General features: G+C 43.6%; 1 protein-coding gene across 3 annotated transcripts in view; it reads left to right on the forward strand.

Annotated features, from left to right (window-relative positions):
* Positions 1-24993, forward strand: part of AP2B1 (adaptor related protein complex 2 subunit beta 1) — a 79340-nt gene that overhangs the window by 15064 nt on the left and 39283 nt on the right. For all 3 annotated transcript variants that reach the window (XM_074922509.1, XM_074922512.1, XM_074922511.1), the window contains exons 6-13: positions 6309-6499; positions 8597-8818; positions 9700-9820; positions 12414-12509; positions 17128-17243; positions 18329-18494; positions 18990-19088; positions 22024-22283. In XM_074922509.1, coding sequence (XP_074778610.1) covers positions 6309-6499; positions 8597-8818; positions 9700-9820; positions 12414-12509; positions 17128-17243; positions 18329-18494; positions 18990-19088; positions 22024-22283 — 1271 coding nt within the window. The remainder of the gene's footprint in view (positions 1-6308; positions 6500-8596; positions 8819-9699; positions 9821-12413; positions 12510-17127; positions 17244-18328; positions 18495-18989; positions 19089-22023; positions 22284-24993) is intronic.

Genomic DNA, 24993 nt, shown 5'->3' on the forward strand with positions numbered 1-24993 from the left:
GATTACATGAGGCTCCCCAGGAGGGAGAGCAACACTTTTTGCAGAGTAAGCAGACAGCTAGCAGTAGCAAGCTGGAAATGAAGTAGGTCGAGTTTGTGGAGGAGGCTGTATAAAGCAGTGGCAATGTTAATGTATGTGATGGGGTGCTTGAAAGAGGCAATGGAGGAGATTGCCAGGTAAGTTCAGAAGCCATCTTGTGTGTCTGTGTTGCAGTAGTCAGACTGAAGAGACTGAAACTAGGGGAGGAGGGAGAGCTGCCATCTGTAATTGATGGCACAGCTTCTGGTTAGCCACTCTGACCTCACTTGCTCTGCCTGTGGAAACCCAGTTTTGGCTTCAGGCTGAGCTCCTGCAACTGCTTCTCCAGAGGAGAGCTGCAGTCTGACTTAAGAGTAGCTAGCTTTTTCTCCAGGTTGTGATCCTAAACAGGTCTGAGGGAACTTCCAGCCTGTATGTTGGACCTGATTTTTTTGTTTGGTTTTGGTAGGCTTCTGGATGAGGGATGCAGATCACTTATCAAAAAACACTGTTGCTATGTTGTTCTGTAACTCTGCACCTCCCTTTTTAGGGCTACATAAGGCTTTTGTTAATGCTTAGCTGGTGCCTTTCTTCTAAATAGCTGCTGGGATCAGACAGCCCTGTTTGCCACTGGATGGTGCCAGTGAGAACGTCTGCAAGGAAAATTGCAAAGGGCCTTAAAGAAAAACCTGCAAAAGAAACCTTTCTGGTTTTCCAGGCTGGGAACAGACCACAGTGCTTTCTGAAGGAATCACAGGGGGTTGCAGACCCTTGGTGGCTTCCTCTGGAGCTTAGTTTCCCGCACTGGGGGACTCAGCTGTACCAAGGAGAAACTCTTTGTGTTGGAGCCATGCCTAAACATCATCTTACCCACCTACTGCAAGAGATTCAACAGTCAAGGGAAGTATGGTTTCCTCTCTTAGAACTAACACATTCTGATTTTGCAAGGACATGAGAGGAGAAGTGGTGTTTTATCTGCCACAAAGTGGCATTTTTCTGCAGTGCATAGTAGGAACAGGGAAGTGCAAAAACCAGTTAGGGCAAGCACGCCCTGGGAAGCATAACAAACACTTGACTTCCCTTCCATTGCCACCTCCAGAAAAATTCATCTCACTTGCAAAAAGGCAGGCAGGAGGTCTTCCCCACCCAGGCAGTTTTCAGGACGTGGTCAGGAACTCATCATGTATCCAGCAGTGTGGTTACAGACTTTTAGGCACTAAAGTACAACCTTCTGGAATGGAATTAGTGGAAGATAAATGACTTACCAAGAGCCCTGGAAATCTGTCACAAGTAAGGCTGAACAGAAGAGCTGTTACTTTCCAAGACTATACATAGACTAGGGATGTGTTAGTCTCCCAGAGTTTTAATTTAAAATCATATACACTGCATGCATTGACAGTATACGAGGTTTATATAGGCTCTCTGACTCGCCTGACTGGGCCGTTTTAAGTGTTCGTAGACCATTTCTAGGGTAGCAAAGTAAAGGGGGCTTGTAGATGAAAGATACAATATGAACAGAAGTAGAGGTCAGGTACTCTGGAGAGAGAACTTGTCTGCATTAGTACTTGTTAGGGACCTTTCAAGCACACAGCATCGTCTGTGGCCATGAAAATGAGTGGCCCTGTGAAATACGCATCCGTGCAGATACCCCTAATATCCCATCTGGGAGTCTGCTTAACGGCATGAACCTACCCTGCAAGCTCAGAGTGCTCCTCGAAAATGTCAACACCTCTCTGTTCGTGAAAACATCACATGGTGCCCGGCTCTCTTGAGGGTAGAAGCCTCCAGCTGTGTGGGGAAGGCTTCCTTTCCTCAGCATCTTTTCAGAGCCCCTTAACTTTTCTTCCTTTTCTCCTCATTTTAATGGGATGGTGAGCCAGAGATTCCTGTTTCAACCAGCAAAACACTATTTCATTAACTCCATTACACACTTGGTTTAATTTCCAATTAGCCTGGGATGCTTGCAAAATAATCTGATTGCTTTGACTGTTTGGCGTTCTAGATCTGCCTAGCTTCCCTCCTGTCCCCCCACCCCCTGCAAAGCTTTTCCGTGTGGGTTGATAGGCAGACACTTGGGTTTTCACCCACCCCCTTTCCTCCTTGTTAATGTATTTTATACCATTTGCTCCGAGCTAAAGGTTTGAGCTGCCAGAAGGAATAACTGGCAAATCAGCGTTCCTACCTCTGCAGCTCTCCGTGAGGTCAGATCTGGTCTTTCTGGCTGCAGAAGGGGTTTGTCTGTAGGTGGATTTAAAAATATTGGGTTCTTGTTAAATCTGTAATGTAGTTTAAATTGCAGGGTTTGTTTTTTGATTTTTTTTTTTATTTTTTTTTTTAATAAGAGCCTGTGAGATTTAGTTATCCTCATTCCAATGACACTTCTCTGAGAGTCTAAATTTGTTGGGAAATTCCAGCCAAAAAGCAGCTTTATTGTCATTCGGCTCAACTGTGCGCTAACGGGATGTTGCTGTGACTGCATTTGAATAATGCTGAAGTGTACCCAGGGTGAACTGGTGTACATCAGCAAGCCAGGGACCTATTATTATTATTATTAAATCTTCAATCTGCTCTGCATTTGTACTTTTAAAGTGGGTTTTTTTAGGCAGATTCTCATTGGTTGGTAGCTGTTAGCTTAAAGATGGTATTCCTAATTGCAAGTCAAGTCAGGCATTTTGTAATGGAGTTAACTTACATGTTTAAGCTTTTAAAAGCTTTTCCTGTTCATTAATTGTCTGGGCTCACGTATCTTTGGGCTAGTGGGCTGACCTTGTTTTTTTCCATTATTTTTGAGATCGAAATACTATCCTAGATGTTAGTTTCTTGTCCTTTTAGTCTCCTCCTTCCAATCTGTGAAATAAGTTATACAACTCCTGGTTGGTTTCTCATCAAAATTAATGTGTTGCATGTTTTGAAAAGCAGAGAATACTTTGTTTGCTAAAGAAGCTTGTGGCTCTTTTTCCTCAGTCAAGGTATAGCCTTACCCAGTTTCATGGAGGACTTTGTACTGCACCACTTGTAAAGCTTTAGCTTTACTTCTAAAATTTCCCCTGGCAAGTACATCGTTGTTGCTATTTTTTCAGGGGGAAAAAAACGAACTTGTTGTGGAACTTATTTTATCACTTTTTATCTTGTACTTGCTGTTCAGTGAAGTTGGACTTCACTATCTTATGTTGCTCTGTGAAGGAAGAGGTATCAACTGAGTTGAAGACCTAAGGTTCAGCTTTGATGTTATAGATTTTCTTTTGGCCGAAGCATCTTTCTATATTTCCAATGACACTTACCTGACTGACTGAGTATGTACTAGGTTTCCAGGTGATGTAATACTTGAATTGGTGTTGACTGGTTCTTAATGGACTTTTCTTCCATACCAGAGTGCTAACTGTTAGCATCCCAAGCAGTGGACAATGCTTTAATCTTTGTTTACATGTTGCCTGAGCCATCACTTAGTGAGAGCTGTCAGCAGAGTAGGAGTAGTTGTGTACTGGAATGAAACCATGCACTGCCAGCTTGTATTGCTCTATGTTCCTGTCTTGTAATGAAGGCAATGGCAGTGCCAATGAAGAGAGGTGAGCATGCACACTTGAACCAGTGTTTATGTTGGACTGGTTCCTGAAATCTGTTTTCATTTCAACTGTGCTGCAGCTGTGTAAAAAGCCTTGAAGATGCTAATTATTTTTGTTGGCATACCATAACATGTCAGTATGTTCAGTGTGAATTGCCAGCAAATATATTTTTTTTTTAATAAGTGTTGCTTAAAGTTGGACGTTATTCCCCATCCCCTTCTTCCCTTTTACTTCATTTATCTTGTCACCAAGTTGACAGCAACACTGTTATGAGGTGGAAATTGAGGAGCAGCTTTAATTGTGGACTACAAGATTGTAGATCCCATCTTGTCTGGCAGAACACAGTCAGTCCTTTTTTTGTAACAACCAAGGAGACCACAGCCCATGCTCCTAAGTGCATCTTGGCATCTGACACGCTTTCTCACGGATGGTTTTAATGGAAATCTGACATCTAGTGGGTTGCCATGTAGTGTCCCATGCTCAGCTTTGCCTTGGACACTTGAATTTATGCTGCTGTGTTAGTTCCTAAAAGAGCCCTAAAAGATCTGAAAAGCAAGACCTCATTTGCAGTCAGGTCTCTGGGTTGGAGCTACTGTACACCAGGCAAACCATGGTAACAGCATTTCTGTGCATCCTTTGCCTGTGGCAAAGTCAAAGTGATAGAGTTCACTTACTCTGCAAGAAAAATACTTAAGCACAGCTGCCTTGACTTGTACTTGCCCCGGGGTTTAGGATATCCACATGGCCCAATTAGTGCAGTGAAGGTGGTGCCTGGTTGTGTAGGTACATTTGCCAAAGCTCAGCCCTGTTCCTTAGTACAACTGACAGGTACCTTCCTGTGATGCTTTGGCTCTGTCACTTTTTTAATTACTTCAAATTTTTTTTCCCAAAGCCCTCATTTCATTTTATAAGTGCTTTTTCATAATGGTTTTGAACTTTTCAGTTGCTTTTATGATTTGTCTTCACTTGTAAACTTCCAAACTATAATGAAATTAAAACCGTATTTTACTTCAGTTTTATGCTGTGTCACATTAACCATTCAGGAATTAGGCAAATTAAATAATGGGAAGAATAAACATCATATCTTAGGTTACTCATTAAAACAGTACAAGAAGACAGCAGTTCTGACTGCTAATGATTTTGGTGACAGAAGGCTCATTCAGCTAATGAAATTCATAAAATCTTGGATCAAAATCCTATCTCTGACCTCTAGGTGTGGAATGCAAAACAATCAACATTACCGTGCTTGTGCAATGACTTTGGAATATATTGGTTTAATGACAAGCAGTGACGGGAACAATGCAGAAAATTTTCTGGTCGCGCTGTTCTTGTTTTCAGTGTACTGCATCAAAAGCATCTTTAGTCATCCAGAGAATCAAATGATTTTAGATGTTTCTTTGCCTTAATTCCATAGAAAATAATCTTCATTTTTAGCAGGTATGAGTTGTGAGTTGAGACAGACGTGATATACATGGTAAAATACCCCAAAAATGCCTTTTCATGGGGTATATCCGTTTTGTGTGTCAAACTCAGGCTTAAATTCCTTTTCTAGTTAGTTAAGAAAAGGAGACTTTTGTCTTGCCTGCAAAATTTCTATTTTTGTCTATATATTCTGCAACTCTTCTATCTTAAAAATCTTCATATGGCATCTGTTAGAATAACTGTTGAACCTGAGTATGGAACTAAGAATTAGAAATTTGTGTTGCACTTCTAGCTCTTGTCAAGCTGGACCTTGGATCTCCTCTCTGTGCTTCCTTTCATCCATGCTTAGAAAAGGGAAGACCTAGTCTCAAATGTAGCAAGAACATTTTCAGTGATAAATTGTGCTGGAGTGCTAGCTTTAACAGGACTCTGTAAAGCAGACAAATGGATGCTCTGGAGATTATTTGAAATTGAAATGCATGTTACTAAAAATTCAGCAGAGGTTTGTCCATTTTAGGGAAATTGTGTGTTTGCTTTCAAACTGGGTGACCTGCCAGAATTGCTACAGACCTGAAGGCTGCCTGGCACCTGATATCTCTTACCAAGGAGATAATTCTTCTCATTTCTTGGATCACGTTCAGCATTGTGCCATGGGACTGCCAAGGGGAAATTAGGCAAGAGACATCCATCCCTGAATGAGCAGGACAATTAGAGGTTTTGAGACCTTGACTGTATCAGTTGAGCATCTCCTGGATGTGGGGGCAGATGATGCCTCCTTGAAGCTAGCAAGGGTGGAAGTCTGGAGCCTGTAGGAAGGTGAGATGTTCTATGTAGATACTCTCTGATGACATCTCTAGTTCCCTTCACAGTGAAGTCTCTGGTCACAGGTCCCCATTCTGTCCAGAATCAACTTTAACTTTTGTTTATCTTCCACAAAAATACTTTCAAGTTGTAATTTCTCTAGTAAAATGCTCTTCACACCCATGCTGGCCTTTCATGGTTCCAGTGTGTGTCAGCAGCCCCCTCCTGCTGTGATGCTATTCTTTCACTTCTTCCCCATGAGACTTCAAATTTTGGCAAAGTTACAGTCAAGTTTTGGGCTCTCCAGGTGGTTTGTGAGGTTGTACTGGGTCCTTGAAGGCTCATATGACTGATGTGGTGGCTGCTGCTGAGCAGCTGATAGCACACACAAGGATCTCTGTGGGTTTTTCTGCCACGTGTAACCTGTGCTAAGCCCAAATTAATCCCTGCCAAGCCACAGATGGCATGCTAGTAAAGAACACACCTTCTTGTCTCTTCTCCCAGGTGGTAGCAAACGCTGTGGCTGCCTTGTCAGAAATCAGTGAATCGCATCCCAACAGCAACCTGCTGGATTTGAACCCTCAGAACATTAACAAGCTGCTGACGGCATTAAATGAGTGCACCGAGTGGGGCCAGATCTTCATCCTGGACTGTCTGTCCAACTACAACCCCAAGGATGATCGGGAAGCTCAGAGGTATGGTTGTTCCTGCTCTTTGCATGGCCCACTTGGGGTTATTCCGTAGCAAGGGCACTGGCATTGTTACAGCTCTGAAAAGGGCTTGTGATAACAGGGCGCTCTGAGCTCTGTAACAGCACAAACAAGACTTGAAGTAAAAGAGTTTTAAAAGGGAAGCAACTTTTGGTAGTTTGGGTTGATGCTGGAAACCTGTCCCCTCCCTTTGCAGAACCATTTTCTCTGTTTATCATTAGCTTTTTTTTTTTCCATTTAAGACTAGTTCTTAGGAGAACTGGCACCACTAAGAAGGGATCAGCCCAAGGCCAAACCTGTAACAATTGTAGCATTGTTTGGAGGATTTTCTGTCTTAAAGCAGAGCTTCCAAATCTGGTTTTGCTACTTGGAGAGGCAAGAAGTTCCTTATAGACTTGGGGGCTTCCAAAGTACTACAGTTCTGAGACTGGAACAATTTTTTTGCAGCTAAAAACTAGTCTGTGGTATGATAGAACTGAAAATTTAAAAAAATCTTTTTCTTATCACTCCAAATTCACACTTGTGCTTTTTCCTTTAGCTGCAATGGCTAAACCTGAATACAAAGACCTTAGAGTTTAGGTAGTGGAGTGTTAGTTTGTGCACTTCAAGCCTTCTCATCTGTGTCCAGAATAACAAAAAGACAGATTCTGTACCCAAGAGAACACGAAACCAGCAAGAAAAAAATTACTTGGAACAGGGGAATTCTCAGACTTGATATATTTCATGTTGGTGATGTGGGGGGGTGGAGGGGGAGGAAGGGGCACAAGCCCACATGCAAAATCCTCGACAGACCTTTTCAAATTTGATCGGTTTCTTCATTGACTGTTTTTTGAGGCACAACAGATAATCCACTTCTTTAAAAAAGCATGCCAGTAGACTTGCTGATTTTTTTTTTTTTCTTTCTCCCCCACCTACTTCCCCCTTGTGTTCCATTTCTGTGCCAGAAATGACTGTTAATGAGTGCTAGAAACCTGCAGAGATCTCCAGTGTGTCAGGCCAGTATTATCCTTGATTTGTCAGAAAGGGACCCCTAGTTTGAACAACTGTGAACATGTCCCAGTTCCTCACCCGTAATTCCTCTGAAGAGTCACGTATAAAACTGAATGGGCAGTAACTACTTGTACTCCTTTGTGTGGAGTTTGACTCTCAGAGCTTTCCTCTCATTTCAGATGGGAGAATGACAGCACCTGGTTTTATATAGTGTTCTCCTTTACAACAAGGCTGGTGCTATTACCGCTGTGCATGGAGAGATGAAGGAGCTTTGGGTGCCAGGTGACCTTGGGCAGAGTCAGCTGGCGACTGCCCTCAACTGTGACTTAGACTCTTCTGCTCTTTGCTTAGCCATGCTGCTTCCCTTCCAGGGTGGCTGAAAGCAAATCTTTCAGGGAAATAAACTTCAGGAGGCACAGATGGGAATAAGATTGTTCTGGGTTAGCAATATGCAGGAGGGGGTGGGAAGAAACTTGACAGATGCTGTAAGAAAGACCATATGAACCCAAACTTCCTTTCTGCTTGGGATGGGTTGTTTAGGATGCTGTTGATTGTAGGATCCACTGAGACAAGTGGTGAAGCTGAGACTTGGGAGGGTATTTAGGTCACCCCTCTGTCTTCAGAGTAATGGAAACCTTTTTTTTCATAAGTAAATGGTTGAGATGACAGCAAACCCCCCCAAGCCAACCAGAAGTGTGTATCACCTCCAAATGATTTCATGGGGGCTAAAGTGTTTTTCTGGTAGCTGTTTTGTTAAAGTTGTGTTTGTAAGTGGCAGACGAGATCACAGAAATAGAGAATACCACCAGGCAAAGCCAGAAAGCACTAATAACTGAACATCCATTAGTCTGTAAAGCTGAGAGCTGGAAGAGTTCCTGAGCGAACTGTGACAGGAGAGAAACTTGAAGCTGTGAGAGAAGTAGTTTTTGTTTGCTTCCTGCTGTGTTCAGGAAAACAGGACTTTGGTTGTTCTTTGTGAACAAAACCAAATCCAAGTAATGTCTGAGAAGCTGGCTTCAGCCATGTACAATCTCCCAAACTCAGAAAGGATCTGAAATACATGTGAACCCTTTCTTACTCCTGTGTCTCCAGTATTTGTGAACGGGTGACCCCTCGGCTGTCTCACGCCAACTCCGCGGTGGTGCTGTCAGCAGTGAAGGTCTTGATGAAATTCCTGGAACTTCTTCCCAAGGACTCCGACTATTACAACATGCTGCTGAAGAAACTTGCCCCTCCACTGGTGACCCTGCTATCTGGAGAGCCTGAAGTTCAGTATGTTGCCCTGAGGAACATCAACTTGATTGTGCAGAAAAGGTAAAGCCTCGGTGGGGTGTTATTCCTGGGTTGTTGAAGGGCATCTGGTTATCTCAGACCTTCAGATATTTTCATGTGCACAGAAATTTGTTTAATCTGTCCCTCGAGGGATGTGAACCTGGATTAAACAGTCTCATGACTCTGGTAGCCTGACATAGGCAACAGCATACTTGTGATACCAGCATCATATAGTATTTCTTTACCTGTCTCTCTCTTCACCACCTTTTTAAAAGCAGCAAGAACTGCCCTCTCATTAGACTATAAATCAGATTGCAAATAGAAAGGAGTCTTAACTGTACGTTTCACAGAAACTCAGTGTGTCTATGCTGTTCTCTTCAGCATAGAAGAACCAGCCTGGTGACATACTGATGTACAGTGGGTTGGTTTTTTCACCAGTTTACTCCCACATGCATGTTTAAATACTGTTATTCCTTGATGGAAAGGTGGGATAGGTTGGATAGCACATTGTGATTTTATTCAGGGCAGAGTTACTGTGCACTGGCATCTTGCAAGTGAAGTCAGAAAATGGGTTTGTAGGTGGGTTTTGCGTTGAGGTAAGGATGTTACTGTCTCACTGAACACACTGTCACCCACTGACTGCCTGCAATGGTTGGCTCAGCAGTTCAAATGGAGGAAAAAGAGATGTAGGTGTAGTTAGAGACTTGAATTCTGCATTTTGTATCTAAACAATCTTTTTCTTCATCTTTCTAACTTTCTTCAAATTATTCTCCTTGTATGTTTGCATGTCCTGGACACAAAGTTACACCATCCTGTTTCTCAGTGACTGTTTGGGTTGATTTCTAAACAAAAGATACCTCTGGTTAGGATAGAGCCCATTGTTTTTGCCAGTCTTGAGTTAAACAATGATATGTTCTCTCTAGGCCTGAAATCCTGAAGCAGGAAATCAAGGTGTTCTTTGTGAAGTACAACGACCCCATCTATGTCAAACTGGAGAAACTGGACATCATGATCCGCCTAGCTTCTCAAGCAAACATTGCTCAGGTCAGCTGAGGAACTTCTGCTGTGTTCTGCATGTGTTCTGAGGATGGAAGATCCTCTCATGGTCCTTGCATGAGGGTGTATGCAGCTGCTGCTAGTATTGTCCTGACTTTTAGGCGTCACTGTCCGGGGTATAGTGCTCTTTGCAGCTACTTAATGGGAGGTGTTGGAGTTTCCTCCATAATTTAAATGTTAATAGCATGGTATGTCTTTTATCATGAACGTTAGGTAGATCTTGTTTTACAGATTACAATTCCAGGAGGAGAGCTGATGTCTCCTGTCAAATGAGTCACTACTAGTGCTAAGGTTGGAATGAGAAGCTTGTTTCAAGTGAGCGAGGTGTTCCTATAAGGGAGGCATTCAGAAAGGCCAAACATTACTGAAGTGTGAATTTCAAGTGTATTAGTTAAATTGTTAAACTCTTGCACAGGCACTTCTCGGAGCTAAAATAACCTTTATTTTGCTCAGCTCGCTTCCAGAGTGGAAACAGCACAAAGCTAAAGTTAAACTGAATTGAGACTCCTTTACACAACATAGATTCTCTTTGGATTTGATGTTTTAATCCAAATCTCTTTCTTAAAGGAAATTTCTTAAGTGCAACCCTGGCCACAAGGCCTAACACTAATACAGAATGATTAATGCCTCTGGTTAGTGCTGTTATTGTCACTGAGTGATTTCATTTAATGTGATACTTTTAAGCTGCTCTCTTCAGCTTTCTCCTCTGATGTTTTTTGGAACAGAGCAAGGTAACAAAAAAAAGTAACAAAAGCCTTTTGTGTTGGGGACATGGAAAACATCTTAAAAATCAGTTTCCATGAGAATGTATTCAGAATTTTTTTATTTACTCTTGGTAGGCTCCATACCAGTTTTAATGCATAATGTTTAGATAAGGCAGTGGTGTCTGGAGGACAGAGTCTGGGACTGGGATCTGCAGAGAGTGAATCTCTTCCTGGTTCTAAAGAGGAGTTCCTAAAAACAACCCGAGCTTCATCAGAAAGATGCCATGAAATGAGACACAAGGAGAACAGGCTTGTAGCTTGTCAGGAATCTTCATATCTGTGCCTGATCTAGACCAAGGCACCAGACCAGTTGTATCTACATCACTCAGGCTTGGGCAGTATTTGAAAAGCGTAAGCTACTAAACTTGGGTGCTTTAAGTACTGTGCAACATAGATCATCCAAGGAAATAATAAAACTTCAAAACACAGATGACCTGTCTACTCCTTACAGATTTATTTGTCTGCAGTCTAGCCATTCAAGGCCTCTTTATCTTGTCATTGTTCTGAGCAATTTGCATCGACTAGAGATTTTTCAGTCTTGCTTTGTGCTGTTCACCTCTCCCTTGCAGTCTGTTTGTGACATCACAGTGAAATCCCTGATGTCATGTTTGACATGAGAAACTGAAACAAAAGAGACTTTAAGGGAATATAGACTGTGTAAAGCCTTTTTTTTCCTTTTTTTTTAATCAATCTTTCTAAATAAGTGATTCGTTTAAGACAAAGTAACCTTTTAGTGGTCTCTAAGATCCCAGCACGTCCTGTTTTAAGCCGTTGTTCAGTTTTCATTAGCAAACAAAAAAGAGACAAAATTGTAGATCTTAAGAGGGGAAATACTTTTGTGCTGTTGTTATCTCTGTATAGCTGTTCTAGGGCGTCCTCAGATCATCTCCTTTTAGATCTAGTAGAGATTCACATGTTCATCTCAGCACAGAAAAGGGGAATCATAGAATCACAGACTGGTTTGGGTTGGAAGGGACCTTAAAGATCATCCAGTTCCCACCCCCCTGCCCCAGGCAGGGCCACCTTCCCCCAGCCCAGGTTGCCTCAAGCCCTGTCCAACCTGGCCTGGAACCCTTCCAGGGAGGGGGCAGCCACAGCTTCTCTGGGCAACCTGTGCCAGTGTCTCTCTGCCCTCACAGGGAAGAATTTTCTTCTTGTCTAATCTAAATCTGCCCTCTGTCAGCTTAAAACTGTTACCCCTCATTTTTTCACTACACCCCCTGATCAAGAGTCCCTCCCCCCTTCCCTGTACCCCCTTTCAGTCCTGGGAGGCCGCTCTAAGGTCTCCTTGGAGCCTTCTCTTCTCCAGCTGAAGCCCCCAACTCTCTCAGCCTGTCCTCACAGGGGAGGTGCTCCAGCCCCCCAAGCATCTTCATGGCCTCCTCTGGTCCTAAGGATCTGACAGATCAAAAATGTTGTGGCTGAGAGCTTTGCATACAGGGAATGTAGAGCAGTAAGTACAATTAGCCATACATAAAATCTACATGTATGGATGTGGCCCCTCCTTCACTGTATTTTCAGTGTAAGAAGGAATTTAAGTTTGGCAGGGCTGATTTTTACCCCCAGCTTTTGTTCACGGGAATTTGAAAATAATCTAGACTGAGTCATCTTTTCGCTTTGACCAGCCTAAACCAAACCAGTGGGTTTCAAAAGTAGAGATTGATTACAGGGTTTGACTGTAGTAGCTTTGAATGTGTGTGGCTAGCTGTGGAAGAATACGTCCTGCTCACGTTCTGGTATTCAAGTTGCATCACTAGTCAGAGTGGGATGTTCTCTCTGTGACCGCAGGGACTCATGTTGGTGTGCCTTCTCTGCAGGTCCTGGCAGAGCTGAAGGAATACGCTACTGAGGTGGACGTTGACTTTGTGCGCAAGGCTGTCCGAGCCATTGGGCGCTGTGCCATCAAGGTTGAGGCAAGTATCTGAATCTTGAGGTTTTCTGTGTTTCTCTGTCTTCAAAAACAATGATAGGCTTTGCCGTCTCATTTCCACATTACGCAAAGTTTCTTTGCTCCTGTCTTGGCAATTAAGTGATCTGGATACATCATGCTCATGGGCAAAGCTCCAGTCGAACAGTAGGACTCGTGAGCTCCAGTTGAGTACATCACAGGAGGGTGGTGTGCTCCTCTCAGACCTCAGCTTGCAGACAGAGCAAGGCAGCTAAATCATCCTTGATGGAATATTTTACTGCACTGGCTTCAATGGAACAGTGTCCAGTTTTCCATGAGGACCTCTTAATAGCTGTGGCCTGACCTTCTGAAGGAGGGAAGGAGAGGAGATTGTTCAGAGAAACTCAGTATTATGAAATGTTTTGTGTCCTGTCCCCACCCCGGTCTTAGCTGAATGGAACACACATGCATAGAATTACAGAGATTTGGGGCACTTAAGTGCAGTTTGCACAGAGTGACTCTATCTGCTTATCTAGTGTTAAAGGTCCAAATAGCTTGTGCTTCATTTGGAAAGTACTCTCTTTAGCCTAGATGCTTAAGCAAATAAGTTCCCAAGAACCTCTGCAGTTATCCAAAAGAACAATCTGAAATGTCCTCTGCCAGTTGAACATGCACCAAAATCTTCATAATAGAATTTTTTTTTGAGTAATGTCCCTGTTAATTTCTCTGTGAAGAGAGGGAAGACTTATGCTGTGGTGTTGGTACTTTCCAGTAAACTGATAACTGAGTGCAAAATGTCTCATAAGTGGTCTAATTTCAGCTGAGCTCATTTAGCTTTTGCTGAAGTATGTTCCCATGAGCATTTTCTGACAGCAGATTTAAAAACCTAATCGTGTCTGGCTGAGTATCTTGTCAGTGCACAGGTTTCTCTGGTTTTACCTAAACTACTGTAAGTCTGTGTAAAGAGAATACCAGTTTTTGTCCTTTTGAGAGAATTGACTGCCTGTCCAGCCTTTTCTTCCTTTCTTCAGCTCTTAAAGGCTTATCAGTGCTATGGACTTTCTTTTAAGCGTGGCCCAGGAGAGCAGGTGATCGCTGCCCCTTATTTCATGTCTGCAGTTCAGAATACCAGAGTGCTCCTTCCATGTTGCACGCAGGCGAGAGGCTGACGGGATGGAGCCGCAGCAGTGACAGAAGAAAATGCTCCTGAGCATGGAAGAGGGCTGCTGAGAAGTTAGAAGCTGGTGGCAGCCCTTTTTGTAGCAGTGCTTGTGCTGGGGAGTGGGAGTTTGCTTTAGTTCTAAGCAGGGACATTCTCACTAGGATATCTTGCAGACCATGTGTCTGTCCTAGTTTCACATGAAAGGTGCTGTATTCCTGTAGTATCTAGGTGGTTTTAGGCATTTTTACCCTTTCCTGCCCTCATCCCCTACATTCTTTCTTCCCATCCCTGATACCATGACGGCCCTATTCAGTATGAAAGGACTGATAATAGTCCCAGCAAATTTGCAGTGATCCTCTGTGTAATTGTCTCAGTGAGTAGTGCTAACCTTGATTTTTAGCAATGCTTCTTTGAAGACACTACTGCTAAAGATGAGATCTGTTTACTCCTCTGACAAAAGCCAGATTTAAAGAGGGCAAATATAGAACAACTCATTACAGTGTCCTCATCTCTAGGTTAATCCTTGTCCACAGTGCATCTGTGCTTACTAGAGGCTGTTTGCACTGTGAGTTATGACTAATGGAAGAGCATTCTCTCAGCCATCAGTGTCCAAGTTCCTAAGGCTTAGAAATCTGCTTTTCAACATAGGGCACAGCTGGCAGGAGCTGTTGATGAATGAGTATTCACAGAGAACCGCAGCTCTGCCTTCAAGGATCCTACCTTTTGTCTAATTGTCTCTCCTAGAAGAGTAAGACAGTAAATAAATTTGTCTGCTGTGACGTGCTGCACAGCAGTGTATGCTTCTAAACAGCAGAGGTAGCGTTTGTTTTGGGAACGTAAGCAGTACCTACGCTGAATAGCAAGGCTGGTGGATTTTGCCCAGGCTTAAGTAGTGATTTGATTTGTGGGATGTCACAATATCATCGTTTTGCATGGATAGACTGGCTGGGCTCAGCGTTAGCTTGAGCATATCTACAGCAAACTGTGTGGCGTAGCCAGACTTGACAGGATGAGGTGAAGGTATGTGGCTTGCACATTGGTTTCCTCCACTGACAGCACTAGGTGAAGAAGTCATCTGATGCTTTGATTGTAAGGAATCCTATGAGAGGAGGTGCAGTAAGAATAGTGATTCCTCTGGAGAGAAGGAGAAGCAGAAGGAGCCATATTAGAGGGGGATTTGTTTTGGTTCTAGGAGATTCTGCCAGCAGCCTGGTTCTTAGAAATCATTAAGGCTTATGGCTGTGGGTGTGGTATGTGCTGCTTCAGTAATCTTGCAGGCTTTCATTTGGTTTCTACAGAAAAACAAAGCAATTTTGATGTTGGTTGGTTCCTTCCTTACTCCAACTTGAGAGCTGTTCTAGTTGGGGCACTCTTTAATCAGTTTGCAGGGTACCACAGTCCCCAGGGATGTCCACCTTCAAATAGCAATGTGTTTACAAGGGATGGGGTGAACTGAGATGTTATTTTGTTACAGGGAAATTTTGTTAGAGGGACTGCTCTACTGTGCATGTGTGCACATGACTGCTCATTTTCCAAGAGACTCTTGGGCTAGAAATCGGTACTGCATATTTCAAAGTGGATGTTGTGCTGTTCCTGGAAAAATCGCACTTTGAAACATCTAAAGAAAAATCTTAATTTGCTTTTCCTTGAGTTCTGCAGCTCTTAAAGCTTTACTAGTTGTAGGCTCTGACAGGGCTGGACTGCTTGTTGCACACTATGACTGATACTGTAGCTTCTGTAGAGTAGAGTTGGCTTAGGAAAGATTTACCCCAAGTGCCCCTTAAGGCCACTTGTTAAAACATCTAGCGAAAGTTGTTGAGAAACAATGAAATTACAAGCTCTGAAGCATCTATCTTGCAAGGACTTTGAGGGGGGTTCCCACTGTGAGCAATGTCAGTCTGTGTGGAGCCAGGTCCATAGTCAGTCTCCATGAAATGGAAGAGTCTTCCAGGTCACAGGCCTCAAATCTTCCTGATCAGGAGAAGAGATCAGAGCAGGACATTGTCAAATTGCCATTTCACTGCCTCCATAGTAGCATAGTACCTGTAAAGCCATGCTAAGGAGGGAAAAGTATCAAAGTATCATAAAAATATACGATGCCAGTGATATAATTTTATATTATAACTTTTGTTACTCTGAAACCAATTGTACTGGATTTTTTTCTCTTTGGTGTGAAATTCAGGGGAGAGTCTTATTGCCTTTAGTGCCAGTTTGCAAAGACAGAGCAAATGCTGGTGTGTAGTGTTTCCTCTCTCAGCTGATCCCCATGCCAGCATTGCACTGTTTGCACTTGTAGGTTGGGTTTGTAAGACCACAGCTAGAGTCATGAGGGCAAGAAATCACCAAGAAGTTTTAGCCTCTGCTTGTCCCAAATTCAGCTCTGTAAGTCTTGAGGTTTATCCTTGAGATGTTTGCCCATTCTCAAAAAACTGATTCCTGTGACCTAAATGCCATTTCATTCCTCTTCCTCCTGCCCAGCCTTCAAGTGCTCTGAAAAGTGAAGGGGACTGTTAGCTCGCTTGAACTGAAAAATCCACCTACATCACTATTGTTTGTGCCCTACGATCTTTGTCTCAATCCTGAATGTTTTATGATAATGTTCTGATGGTGACTGCCTAGGCAGTGTCATGAGCAGTCTGCTGCTCACATTAATCACCAGCTGTTTAATGAGGCTTCATATGTGCTCTGCTAATAGCCAAATCACTGTCCTTATTTGAGACTCTCCGGTGTTGGAGTTGGTTGTTCCCGTAATGTCCTGCCTCGCTGTGCTATTTGGGAATAGACCTCCCTGAATTATTTGCCTCTAACTCCAGTTCTGGTTCCTGGAGCATGCCAGTGTCCAGTCCTTGTTATCTTACAAGGCCTGTGGCTGGGAATTTTGGACTATTTAATGTGAAAACTCCATTAGCTACAGCTGAATTTCTATTTATAGCTCTATCTTCACATGTTGCTAGTGACCTCACCCCAAAAATACTGAATGTCTTGCTGGCGTAAGCAGCTTTTTGCTGCTGTTCTTGCAGCATGACTGACAGCATTGTTTTTTTCTGTATTCTAGCTTCCCCCAACACCTTCCAGCAGTCAAAACTCTCCCTGCTCTGGTTGCCACAGCTTGGGCAAGTGCAAGAGAGCTCATTTGGTAGCCTGTTTCAACTGCTAGCCAGTAAGAGGGTGATGTAGGCAGTAATTCAGGCAATATTCTGAAGGTCTCTTGTGTGGTGATCCAGCTATCTACTGGCACGGTTGCTTCAGTTGTTACTTTTTGCAGGAGCTGGAGTCAGCTGTATCTCCACTGTAATGCATAAGCACTTGTCAACCTGTAGTTTTTTTCTAGACATGCATACTGAGTTGGTAGCTGTTGTCCTTTTGCTTTCCCCCTCTGGGCCTTTTCTCATATGCATGTCTCATTCCTCAGCATGTGCTGTGGGCTGGGAAGGAGTGTTTCTTCAGTTTGTTTTAATTGTATTGTTCTGTCCTTCTCTAGCAATCTGCGGAGCGCTGCGTGAGCACACTGCTCGACCTCATCCAGACCAAGGTCAACTACGTGGTCCAGGAGGCCATCGTTGTCATCAGAGACATCTTCCGCAAGTACCCCAACAAGTATGTGAAAGCAGTGTAAGGTTTTTGGAAGCCCTCACCTGCTAGCATCAGAATAGAGCAACATAAAGCTCACTCAGCATAGCTTACCAGGGCTCTGAAGCAAAGGTGGCTGTGTTTCTGAAAAGCAGTGTCCGTTCTGATTTTAGCTTCTAGTACGGTAGGATTCAGATGTTGGCTCTAGATGAGGTATCAGCCCAACACATTATTAGTTTGAACTGAAAGCTTATCCTTCCCCGTATTGATGCTGAATATAAGCCTTAATCAAAAGCTAGTAAAGCTCTTGCAGAGAATGCCAGAAGGAAGATTTGACCAAGTTTACAGCATCAGGCTTCTGGTTTTGCTTGGCTCCTCTAGAAGGCTTATACACAAGGCCACGAAAGTTCATGGCTTTCATGATCTGAGATCCCAGTCAGATTGTGCTGAACAAAACACTGCTGGTGTTCGCTGGCTTGGGCAGTAGTCAACTTCTTTTAAGATGTTTCTGCAGTAAGGTTTTGCCTCTTCAGCTACAGAACAGCATCAGTGTCTTCTAGCAGAGACTTCACAATCAGCTAAAAAGTAATTTGGGACGTTTGCAGGCCTCTCTGGCAATTCCTGCTGTCAGTTACAAGATGGATTGCCTGCTTATGACAGGAATACCCACGTGTGGGAATAGGGGAAGCTAAGTAGTGTGGGGCATTGTTTTACAGCAAAGCCTTTGGGGAAGTGTAATATCCAGTTTAGAGTTACCAGTCTGAAGATGCCAGTGAGGCTACGGGATCTGATACAGACTCATGGTTTGAACAGTTGGATCAAAACAGACGGGGAGGCAGCTTTGTCTTGAGTGCCACATCTGAGTGGTCTTGCTGATTAACAGAACTGAAAATCTTTTGAGAACCCTGTGAGATATTAGTGCTCAGCTTGGAAAAAGAAAAATCCTAGGAATATCTTCTGTATCATCACACTTTCTGAGTGAAAATGCTGCTTGTTGCATAGAAATACAAGACGTAATTCAGTGCAGGATTCTCTGCAGAATGATGTGTGCAAAGATGGAGTAATATGAGTTGGATTCACCCCAGTAACCCACCTGTACTCTGACAAATCAGGTATGAAAGCATCATTGCCACTCTGTGCGAGAACCTAGATTCCCTGGATGAACCAGATGCCAGAGCCGCCATGATCTGGATAGTGGGAGAATATGCAGAACGAATTGACAATGCAGATGAGCTGTTGGAGAGTTTTCTGGAGGGCTTCCATGATGAAAGTACTCAGGTAAAATTGTGTAGTGTTTCATACAGTGTATATATGGGACAGATGTTAAATATTACTGTAGTGGTCAGAAAGTACCTCCCAATGAAAATTTCAGTATTTTGCTAAGATAAAACTCTTGAGAGTCTGGAGACCCGCTGTGTTGTCTGTATCTCCCACACTTCTCTTCTTGGAAGGATAAGACAGGAGGGGTTTTTAGACGTTGCATACATCTTGGGGAATAGCCCTGCTAGGGACCAGAATATACAGAAGAATGGTGATGAGATGCAGGAAAGTATGACATAAATCTCAGTGTGCTTGGGGACTTGTCTGCAAAAGTGTTTTGCAACAGGCAAGAGTCTGAGTCTCATTGTAATGGGTTTCACTGGCAAAGAACAGTGTAATGCTGTTATAAAGTGTAGGACTTGAGTTTTATATCAGTAAAGGATATAGAGACTTGAGAGACATTGCTAAAGCATGGATGGATTTTCCAATCTCTACTGTGTCCCTTTCTCTTAGGTGCAGCTCACGTTACTGACTGCTATAGTGAAGCTGTTCTTAAAAAAGCCTTCCGAGACACAAGAGCTGGTTCAGCAGGTCCTCAGCCTGGCTACACAGGTAAGCCAAGATACCCAGTGACCCAGAGCCCTCCAGACTCTGTGTTGACCTGCTGTGTGTTATCTCCCATCTGTCAGCCCAGTCAGCTTTGCCATAGGTAGGATTCAAGTGTGTTCCCCTCTCTCCCAAAGAGACTCCGCTTAGGAGCTGCTCTGTGCCTGTTACCATGCCATCTGGCATCTACTCTCTCCTTCCTAGCTCTTGCTTCATCCTAATTCCTTCCCTGTTCCCCCACTAAATGAAAAGTTAGGGACAGGGTAGAGTTACGAAGAAACCAAAATGCTATCTCCTTGAAGGTGGCTTGCAGTTAAAACATCTGGAGCTATGACTGGGCATGGCAAAGACTTACTTCTATGAACAGCAAAGCTTAAGCAGTGGTATGAAAAAGAAAGAACTGAGGTTTGGGTTCTTTTTGTTTGTACTTAGCTGCCACGTTGGTTGACAGCATCCTTGCTGGAGGCTGTAACAGTGGGTTAAGACCTGGATTCATTATGGATGAGGTGCTGAGTTATGAGCTCAGATCACTGCAGGTGGGGCTGGACTTGAGCTGGCAGACAAAAGCACTGTAGCTCTGGAGGACAGAAGTGGACGTCCTGGTGGCAGGAGTGGGTAAGACATCAGCCAATCCTCCTAGTCCCCCTGGCTGTAATGACTGGAGTGAAAGTGTGATGGTGTAGCCCAAACAGAGCAGCTCCGCTCCAGACCAGTGTCAAGTGATGAAAATAGTCTCTCATCTGTTCTGAATGGGTTGCAGTTGTTTCTGAGCAGAAAACCTGGAGGCTGTCATCAGCTGGCTTTTTTTGGTCCTCTGCTGCAAGAAGTCATGGCTGTGGACTTAACTTTTACTCATCCCTTTGGGGGTGTTGCATTGGTCAGCGGCAAGAAATCTGTGGCCTGCTTTTCTTGCTTCAAAGCCTGCTATTAGGTAGGCTCTCAGCTCCTCTTTAGAGAAGGGTGGGCTAAGGGCATGCTGTATCATTTGTCTAAGCCAGCAGAAGAAAGGTACTAAGTGTTAAAACCCACCATGCTGAGTCACCAAACACTTAATGGCACCCTAGGAATATAATAGGCGTCTGTTTTTTCTCTGTCACAAATGTTGATTCAGTCTGGCTGCTTGTATTTTATATGAATAATAAGTCAGTGTAGGATAACTGGCTGTAAAACACTAAAAGGCCTTATGCTTCAAGGTCTGATTTCTAGGTAGAAATACTGTTTTTCACTTGAGTGGGAGAGTAATTACATGTGTGTTTCTTTCCCTAGCTTAGGTATTGTTGCACTCTGAGTGTCTCTAAGGGTATGTCTGCACAGCAAACTGCAGGTGTGATTGTAGCAGGAGCCAGCTTAGTCCAGCCAACACAAAAATAGCAATGAAGCAGCTGGGACTGGGAGGGACACAGATGTGCAGCAGTGATCAAGGTCCCTGGCAAGCCCATAACCTAATGGATGGCCAGAGCCTCCACATCTCCATTGCTGTTGTCTGTCTGGCATGGGTGGGTAACTAAGCTAGTGTGGGCTCATTGGTATGCACCACAGGTGTGGTTCCAGACCCTGGAGAGCAGAGGATTGGGAGAAATGTGGAAAGGGAAGAGCTGAGTCTCTTGTTTCAGTAGATTTATTGAACTTTTAAAGTCTGTTTATTTGGCTGTGGGAAGAAACAGTCAGTCTTCAATCTGTATGTGCCTGCATGTAGATTGGAGCATGTGGTCTTTCATGTCTACCCTTGCAGAAGCCCTGCTTGATCTTGAGCTGCCTGCTGCAGGCAGGATGCAGAGAATCTTAGAGGAATTGTTAAGGGTGAAGGGTATAAAGAGTCCACGACTCCACCATCAAACTGAAAAACAGCACTGCAGAGAAATCTATCAGTTGATCCAGACATTGTATCTAGGTCCTTATGAGCAAAATGAGCTTAGCGTGGTCAGTCTGGTTACAAATAGAGGTTTTGCTGTGTGCCTGAGAATGTCTTGAGACAGCAGAGAGGCAGATTGTAGCATGTCAGCAGCAGCGTGAATGACATCACAGCAGAGGAAAAGAAATGCCAAGGAGGAAGGCTAATGAGGTGTATGATATGTTGCCAGAATTTTATGGGAGGAAAAAAAGACTCAGAAACTTTTTGCCCTGTTACTCTGTTGACATGGGGATTAAAAATCCCAGGTTTTGTTTCCATGAACAGTTCAAACATTGCACCACACCATAAAACCACACCACCTCCCTCTCCCTAGAACATTAGCTACAGACTATCACCACTCGCTCTGCTGCTCTGGGCAGAGCCGTTTGAAAAGGAGGGAAATAATTAGCACTTCATGCAGAGGCAGAAGTATCTGCAGTAAAACAAGGGTATTATTGACATCTGGAGAACTGATGAAGTATCCTAACTGTGTATCATTAGCATCTTCCCATACTTCATTAGATAACTAAAAGGCAGGATAAATAAGATCTCTTTTGGTATGAAGACTATGGCTTACTAAGATCTATCTTGTAGCTCTGCAGTGTCTTTTTGTGCAGCAGTGCCTTTAAGTCATCTATTTCCAAGAACCTTGGATCATTCTGTTACAATACGCAGTATTGCATATCTGCTCTTAGTATGTGACAGACTAATTTCATTTCAGCTTGTGTTCTTTTCTCCTGTCTACACCCCCTTGGAGTTCATTGTTATGTCAAGTGGCAGGAGAATTTGGACAGCAGTTGATAGCTCTGCAGGTTGGGGCAATTGTGGGATGTAAATCCTGGGGTTTTTGTTCCCTGACCAGCTGAGCAGAAAGCTAGTTATTAAAACACTTTGGTTCTCATTTTTAATTTTGGGGTGTTTGTGGTAACAGTGTGTGTTGCTACTGGATGGTTGGGGGTTTTTTAATCCAACAGAATCACTGAGAGAAAAAATAAGTGATTACAGGTGTTAGTCTTCTTCAGACCTGTGACCGATGTATTGCTTTCTCAGGACTCTGACAACCCAGACCTGCGAGATCGTGGCTACATCTACTGGCGCCTTCTTTCCACGGATCCCGTGACTGCCAAAGAAGTGGTCCTCTCAGAAAAGCCACTTATTTCTGAGGAGACCGATCTGATTGAACCAACTCTGCTAGATGAGTTGATCTGCCATATTGGGTCTCTGGCTTCTGTGTACCACAAACCACCCAATGCTTTTGTGGAGGGGAGCCATGGGATCCATCGCAAACACTTGCCAATTCACCATGGAAGGTAAGCAGAAGCAACCGTGGTGATAATGGGCAGGATTGGTTGTTTCTTTATAGCAAACAGTCCAAAAGATGCAAAGAACTTTAATAACACTCTAGTGGGGGGTTTTTGTTGATTGTGTAGAGGCTTGCAGGTCATTCAAGGGGCCATTTCATTGTAGAATTTAGACCTGGGCGTGTAGTTTTAGAGCTCCTGGGTCAGAAGACAGAGGAAGTATCAAAGCTCTTGTTGCAAGGAGGAGCTGTGATTTTTTGAGAAGGCACTGGCTATAAGCCCTCTTGACATGAGAGTGAATAAAAAAGCAGAAGCTTTGGGTAACTGGAGGAGGATGACTGTGGTAAAAACAAGCATCTTTCAGAAGGATACACTTCTTTGATTTTGTAAGAGCTTTTGCTTCGGCAACAGCACAGCTTTACAAGCCTCACTTGTATAGAATAATGCCAGTTCCTGGAACAGGCAAATACAGGGATGCTTTGCTGTTGGAATATGAAACAGGGAAGGACTGGAAAAACTACATTTCTCACTTGGTACCTATAAAGCAAGGGGTGTGTAACAGCCATCTAAGCCCCATCACTGAAAACTGTTCAGGCTTAAAAGAAGATGGCTAGACAGATATGGTTCTGTCTAACCTTTGGGAGATGTGGGGAAAATGCTTTGGCTTACTGTCTGGAGCTTTCATGCTTGCCTGTGATCACAGTCCTGGAAGTGGGTTAGATCTGCAAGAGCAGGCAGTACAGGAGTCCTGGGCTGTGGTGGTGGTGTTCTTGAATCTGTTCCCATGGTTCCTCATTCAGGTAAGCAGTGCTCTTTGCACTAATGGTATTAATTACAAATGTAAGCGTGCTTTACAGCAGGAGGCAGAGTATCCAGGCTTACCTCTTAATAATATTCCCAAAGTGACATTTGGGGTGCTATTTTTTGCTGTTGCACTGATAAATCAGTGTGCGATGCTGCTCCTTTTCTATTTTCTGACACCAGTTCTCTGCTATTCTTAGCAACTAAAGCTATTTCTGTAATAACTAGCTTTGGGAAACCGAGTTGTTTTCTCCCTGCCTATGAAATCAAGTCTGGTTGCAGTGACCCAGGACCAGCAAGCACAAGTCTACCTGTTGGACAAGAAAAGCAGTGGCTGCTTTCTGCAGCTGCATTTCCTAGTCAAAGATTTGCCTTAACAGAAAATGAGCTGGGGTGGGGGTAGCTTTGGTCTTTGGTGTTACCAGCCTTGCTGTACACTGTTGTTTCAGGTCACTACAGAAAGAAGTTAATGTTTTTAGGGGGTTTTAGACAGCTCAAGGAATTTTGCAAGGAGTGGTCTTTTTAGTAGCTTCTTGTGTATACTGTGTATGTGGTCTGACTCTTGTAGCTCGTACTCAGACAGTCTGCTGATCACAAATCCTTTCTGACTGTAGCAGTATTTGTACACTGCCCTGGTGGTGGTTACTGCTAAATTACCTGTGACTTCAACAAAAAACCTGCAGGCTGCAATCAGCAATGGCAAGCTGAGGAAGCCAGACCTGGGGAAAGGTCTGAAGGGTGCTGAGCAGAGCACGCTGCCTACTGGTGCAGTGCTCTAGCCCATTTGGTAAATTTAAAAAAATGCATGGTGTTACTTAATGGCACATCATGCCTCTCAGATGTGAGCTCACCTCATAAAGAGTCCCTGTTATTGTGGCATTCTGTTTTACTGTTAGCATAGGGACAGTAAAACCTTACAAGGTGATGCCAAGGCCCCCTTGTGCCATGTCACAGCATACCACATTGCCACTTCCAGCCATGAGAATTACAGTGAGCAGCTCTGCTGGAGCCTGAATTTGTGCATCCAGTATGATTTTACTGGTTACTAAGGAATTGGTTTGACTCTTTCTGATGCTGAATGTACATGAGAATATACATGAAAATCTATCAGTTTAAGGCAAGTTAAGGGTATCTGGTGAAAGATAACCTCCTCACCTAGCTATTTGGAGTTACCTTCATTACTTCTGCACTCTGGCAATGACCGTTCTGGTGACTGACCCATCTGCTAGAGGCTGAGGTTTTTCTTTAGATTGCACAGTGAGATCGGGGTGGAAGCACGGAAGTGTGGAGATGTCTTAAAATGGTTTAAGAGTCTTAAGATAGCGTTACCTTGAGTAGATGGGTAGAAGTAGCTAGGTAAGTGGTGCTTTCCTGGGTTTAAACCTGGGAGTTGTTAGTTATGGTTGGCAGAATATACTACATTGCATTTTGATTAATTTCATTTTCATTCAGAGCAGTGTAGGACATGTTCCTTTCAGCTCTCAGCTGATGGGAAGACCCATTGAGCAACTCACAGATGGTGAGATGTTCCTGCCTCTTCAATGAGCCCAAGTGTCATAGAGTTGCAACTGAATCCTAAAGGTCGGGGAGAAGTCTGATTGCTTGGCAGTGTTTCCTCATGTGGTGGCTCCCATCACCCCTGCTCAGCTATAAGACAGCTGGGAAATTTGGGGAGATGTTTGCAGGGCTCCTGGGAGAGGAAGAGTCCCTGTTCCCACACAGGTGGCTCCAGGAAATTTTTGATTCTGGTTCAGGCTGTGCATCCCTTGTGAGACCCAATGTCTGGCAACCACTGGAGGCTGAACTCATAGGAGGGCCAAATCTCCAACTCACATGGGCAAACCCAGCTGCTAGCCACTGCCCAAGACTGTAACAGAGAAAACTTATATCAAATCTTTCTGCCCTTTATAACCTGTGT

This window comes from Athene noctua, chromosome 19 (assembly GCF_965140245.1).
Source record: "Athene noctua chromosome 19, bAthNoc1.hap1.1, whole genome shotgun sequence".
NCBI classification, from domain to species: Eukaryota; Metazoa; Chordata; class Aves; order Strigiformes; family Strigidae; genus Athene; species Athene noctua.